General features: G+C 38.8%; 1 protein-coding gene across 1 annotated transcript in view; it reads right to left on the bottom strand.

Moving 5' to 3' along the window:
• Positions 1-1,375: 1,375 nt before the first annotated feature.
• The window catches only part of LOC133659866 (ubiquitin-conjugating enzyme E2 E1), a 34,786-nt gene continuing 30,161 nt past the window's right edge, over positions 1,376-6,000 (bottom strand). The window contains exons 5-6 of the mRNA XM_062062681.1: positions 1,730-1,877; positions 1,376-1,646 (exon numbers count right to left, since the gene is read on the bottom strand). Coding sequence (XP_061918665.1) covers positions 1,549-1,646; positions 1,730-1,877 — 246 coding nt within the window. The 3' untranslated portion in view covers positions 1,376-1,548. The remainder of the gene's footprint in view (positions 1,647-1,729; positions 1,878-6,000) is intronic.

Raw genomic sequence — 6,000 nt, 5'->3', positions numbered from 1 at the left:
TGCACTGCAGGATTAAAATAAAAACATGAATAAATAAGTACACTGCATAATTATTAGTTTTTTAGCCCTCTAATTAGCAACACTATACTGTATTATTTGAATATAATGCAGTAATAACAATAACAAGGTACTTTTAGGATTAGTTTCTCTAAAAAAAAACTATTTTTACAGCATATAATGTCTCCATCTTTCGGGGGTCCTTGGTCTGGAAAACCGAGAAGCCTGATTTATATGTCAGCAGCCAATAGAAGATTTATATCCAAAACTCATTTATAGCAAGAAGCTAGAGAAGGATATACGTTTGTTTTCCAAACATGAGAAGTAAGAAAGTGAGTGTAAAGGACAGTGCAGGGAAGGAGAACTGGATGATATTCATTGAATTAAAGAAATAAATCATCACAAAACAGAGAAACAGTTGGAGCGTACCACTTCTCTTCTGCACCACACTGAAGCAGAATGAGCCGACAACGCTAGCCAAGGATGTTGAAATATTATCCAAGCAGTGGACATTTATCCATGAAAATATGGAGCAGCTGCTGATGGTGCGTTTGACAAAGAAGCAGCTGAAAGTAGAAGTCCACACTCTAAAGTAAATGCAAGGTAAAATAATAAATTATTATTATTACTACTACAACGGTAGCTTTTCATACAATATTTCATATGTAAAAAATTTTATTTTTAAAAAGCATGTTACATGTTAAAATTGTGGTCTTTTGAGGCTCGAAGCACTGATTAAATTAATTTCATTAGGAGCTGTTTTCGCAATACAAGTCTTTTTTTTTTAGAGAAAAGATGCGTTACAATACCAATTAAACTCATATCCCAATTACTTCAGTATTCAAAACTGTACTTTAGTATTTAAAACTGATAATTATTTTTCAATGAAATTGTTTCTTTCCACTGCATATGTGCTGTGACTTCCATAATGTGCTGTGAGCCAATAAGTTGGAGGAGAAGTATGTGTAAGACAGTAATGTAAGGTATTATTAGTGGTACTTTTAATATAGTGACATTCATCCCTGCCAAGTGTGGCCTACTTGAAAATGTCAAGTGGACCATTTGTTTGTGTACACAGTGTGTACCCAAAATAAGTGGAGCATTAAGTTCAGCTGCTGTTGCGGAGATGAATAACACGTTAAAAAAAGAACACGATGCACGTGCGGTCGACTCTGGAAAAAAAACAAAAAAAACCCATCTAATTTGCATACGTCTGGTATGCTCACCATGATTGGCTCGCACTTCCTTTTTGGGCTTTTTATTGCTTGTTTGCCAGAGCGAGCGAGCGAGAGTGAGAGAGGGTATATGAGGTGAACCCCTCCTCCCTACATTTAAAAACTATTTCTGTATTAAAGAATAGGCGACCAAGATAAAAGTCTCCTTTCCTTCGTGTTTTTATTTCCATATTTGCGCAGATAACTTAATCAGGAAGCAAAAAATATACCAGACAATAAAGTACTAAAAATCTGAGATACAAACAAAAGCCCTCACACAAACCACCAGGAACTCACACCCCGCCTCCTCCTCTCGCTGCCGTCGCCCCCTGCTGGTTTATGTGGCGTACCGCTTTGTCCACTGTTTGGCTGTTCGGTCATGTTCGGCTCTGTTGGTCGTGTACTGGGTGGCGATGCTTCCAACCAGAGGGTCGGCTGCAGGGGGCGAGACGGGCTGAAAGGTCAAACGACCATTTGACTGGACAGGAAGTGTGTGTGTGTGTGTGTGTGTGTCTGACCTGGGTTGCAGTCTGTGAGCAGGGAGCAGATGGACAGCAGCACCTTGGAGATGGTGAGGGCGGGGCTCCAGTTGTCCTTCAGGATGTCCAGGCAGATCACGCCCTGGCTGTTGATGTTGCAGTGATAGATCCTCGTGCGGAACGTCACCTGCGGACGACGCTCACGTTAGCAAACCTCACTTTACACTCCAATGGACGTCACGGTCGTAAACACTAGGCAAGGCAAGGAGGGCTGGGCCGATAAAATGATATCAATATTTATCGCCATTAGAGATGTCCGATAATGGCTTTTTTGCCGATATCCGATATTGTCCAACTCTTAATTACAGATTCCGATATCAACCGATACCGATATATACAGTTGTGGAATTAACACGCCTAATTTTGTTGTGATGCCCCGCTGGATGCATTAAACAATGTAACAAGGTTTTCCAAAATAAATCAACTCAACTTATGGAAAAAAATGCCAACATGGCACTGCCATATTTATTATTGAAGTCACAAAGTGCATTATTTTTTTTTAACATGCCTCAAAACAGCAGCTTAGAATTTGGGACATGCTCTCCCTGAGAGAGCATAAGGAGGTTGAGGTGGGCTGAGGTTTTAGGGGGTAGCGGGGGGTGTATATTGTAGCGTCCCGGAAGAGTTAGTGCTGCAAGGGGTTCTGGGTATTTGTTTTGTTGTGTTTATGTTGTGTTACGGTGCGGATGTTCTCCCGAAATGTGTTTGTCATTCTTGTTTGGTGTGGGTTCACAGTGTGGCGCATATTTGTAACAGTGTTAAAGTTGTTTATACGCCACCCTCAGTGTGACCTGTATGGCTGTTGACCAAGTACGCTTTGCATTCACTTGTGTGTGTGTGTGTGTGTGAAAAGCCGTAGGTATTACGTGACTGAACCGGCACGCAAAGGCAGTGCCTTTAAGGTTTATTGGCGCTCTGTACTTCTCCCTACGTCCGTGTACCACTACGTACAGCGGCGTTTTAAAAAGTCATACATTTTACTTTTTCAAACAGATACCGATAATTTCCGAACAGATACCGATAATTTCCGATATTACATTTTAAAGCATTTATCGGCCGATAATATCGACAGCCCGATATTATCAGACATCTCTAATCGCGATAGACACAATCGATATATACAGTATATTTTTGGGTGGAAGAAACCCGGAAATAGGGTTGTACGGTATACCGGTATTTGTATAGTATCGCAATACTAATGAATCGTATTCAGTACAATACCGCCTCTAAAAAAGTACCGGTCCCCCACCCCTGCAGTGTCATTGCTGGTTTACGAGCAGAGGAGCATGTTCGGCAGCGCACAATCATGGAGTACTTACAGACACAGTGTGTAGACAGACAAGGGAGAACGGACGCATTTTGGCTTAAAAACTAAAGATAAAGGTGAAGTTATAACACTGAAACGCCCCCAGGAAGAGGTGCTTTAAGACATGGCTAGCTAGCTAGTAGCTAATGTGTTTTAGCTACTTTTAGCAATGTTTTAGCTACTTCTAAATCACTAATCACTAAGCACTATGTCTGGACTGGAGCCTGCAGTGCCTCAGACTGGAAGTCTCTGCAGAGAGAGGTGAGGACGGTGGAAAAGATCATCAGGACTCCTCTTCCTCCTATCCAGGAGATCGCAAAAAGCAGCTGCCTGACCAGGGCTCAGAAAATCTGCAGAGACTCCTTTCCTCCCCCACCAAGGACTGTTTTCACTGCTGGACTCTAGAAAAAGGTTCTGCAGCCTCCATAGCAGAACCTCCAGGTTCTGTAACAGCTTCTTACCTCAGGCCGTAAGACTCTTGAACGCATCATAATAATTCCCCCCCAAAATGGATTAACTCGCTGGAATATGAAGACAATATAACATACATCCATAAACATGGATGCATATGCAAAAGTGCAATATATTTATCTGTACAGTAATCTATTTATATCTGCTCTTTTATCCTGCACTACCATGAGTTAATGCATCGAAATTTTGTTCTTATCTGTACTGTAAATTTCAAATTTGAATGACAATAAAAAGGAAGTCTAAGTCTAATTCTCGCCTCCATGGCGTCAAATAAAGTATGTTTCTTACAAGTATCATCCCTGCAGGACGAGGAATAGCTAAACATGCTTCACTACACACCGTAGCTCACTAGCGTCAAACGCCATTGGTGGATCTACACCTGACATCCACTTTAATGATGCAAAGTACAGGAGCATATCTAATCGATACTACTATGATTACATCAATATTTTTTAGCATCAACAAATCTTCTTTCGTTTTTTAAAAATGTATATTATGTTTATAAAGTCAGTAAATGTGTCCCTGGACACATGAGGACTTTGAATATGACCAATGTATGATCCTGTAACTACTTGGTATCGGATTGATACCCAAACTTCTGGTATCATCCAAAACTAATGTAAAGTATCAAACAGAAGAATAAGTGATTATTACATTTTAACAGAAGTGTAGATAGAACATGTTCAAAGAGAAAGCAAGCAGATATTAACAGTAAATGAACAAGTAGATTAATAATTCATTTTCTACCACTTGTCCTTCATAATGTTGACAAAATGATAGAATGATAAATGAAAATGAATAAGAAATGACACAATATGTTACTGCTTATGTCAGCAGCTTAATTAGGAGCCTTTGTTTGTTTACTTACTACTAAAAGACAAGTTGTCTTGTATGTTCACTATTTTATTTAAGGACAAACTTGCAATAAGAAACATGTGTTTAATGTACCGTAAAATTTTATGTTAAAATAAAGCCAATAATGCAATTTTTGTGGTCTCCTTTATTTAGAAGTATCGAAATACATTTTGGTACCGGTACCAATATATCGGTATCAGGACAACACTACGCGGAAACAACAAAGCAAAGTTGGTTGCATGAACAAAGGAATTTGTTCTGGTAAGCTTGCAAAACAGGAAGTGATCAGTGAGGAACGGGAGGGACACGCTAAACAGCCAATCACCTAACACTATCAACTATGATTATGACATCTTGTTGCCTCGCTGTTGATTCTCTGCACGGAGTGAGAAGAGAAAGTAAATACGAGAGCGGCACAGAGCCAAGAAATTAGAAACAGGAAAAGTCACCACAACAGTATGGCACTTTTAAAAACTGACCGTAGTTCTTCGCCACACTTTTTTTTCAACTCTCATCTGTTCCCTATTCAGATGTACGGAAACAACAGGTAGGAAGTACAGTGCAGGACTGTCGAATTAAAATAAATAACTAAATATAACAAATGTGTAATGATTTGATCCAATAATATTTAAATAATAACTGCATAACAAATTAATTTCCGTAATTAAATAAGAATAACAGACCAAATTAAATGTTGCACAGCCATAACTTCCTGGCACTAAACTGCAACAAATAGTTTTCAGGTTTTTCTATGTTTACATTTTCCCACTTTGCACTATATTTTGCTACTTTCTTACATATTCCTTATTTTTGCACCCTCATTTTACGAGGTTATTGTTAAGTGTTTATATTGATTTTAGAATTGTGTTTACATTGAGTGGTTTCCATTCTTGTGTTGACATTTCCTTTCTGCCTTGATAGCTGAGGGGATTATAATCAGAGGAAGGTTACATTTTAAACAAAAATGTTTACATTTAATATTGTTTTCTCCTCATCCTAATCTTCCGTATGTCATAAAAAATATCAATAATTATCGATAGACCAATATAAAAAACGTATATCGTGACAGTTTTCAGCCATATTGCCCAGCCCTTAAAGCAAGTTATTTGCAAAGCACATTTCCACATAAGGCAAATAAATCAAAGTGCTTTACATAAAGCTTAAAGGCTGCAAGACACAAAGACAGTCGATTACAAAGTGAAAAAACATAAAAACAACAATAACATAAAAAAGGGTAACAAGAGTTGCAGTGCAATGAAGGGCAGAGAAAGGTAAAATAAAAATGGAAATATACAATCAAGAATAGTAAGCACATAAAAGTAAAACCGGAAAAGAAAGGTGTGGTTAAAAGTGAGAGCAATACAATACAGCAGGTAGGTATTTCATTCAAGAGTACGCTGCAGTAAACAATAGTTGTTATCCCTGATTTAAAGGAGTTGACAGTTTTAACAGACCTCAGATCAGCAGGAAGTCTGTTCCCCTGGTGAGGAGCATTACTGAATGCTGCCTCACCTCGTTTGGTTTTTGTTCTTGGGAAACGCCACAAACCAGTTCCTGATCACCTGAGGGGTCTGGATGCTTAATAGGAGACTGGTAAATCAAGCATGTATTTTGGCCA

Source organism: Entelurus aequoreus, linkage group LG11 (assembly GCF_033978785.1).
Source record: "Entelurus aequoreus isolate RoL-2023_Sb linkage group LG11, RoL_Eaeq_v1.1, whole genome shotgun sequence".
NCBI classification, from domain to species: Eukaryota; Metazoa; Chordata; class Actinopteri; order Syngnathiformes; family Syngnathidae; genus Entelurus; species Entelurus aequoreus.
This window is presented reverse-complemented; position numbering and strand designations above follow the sequence as displayed.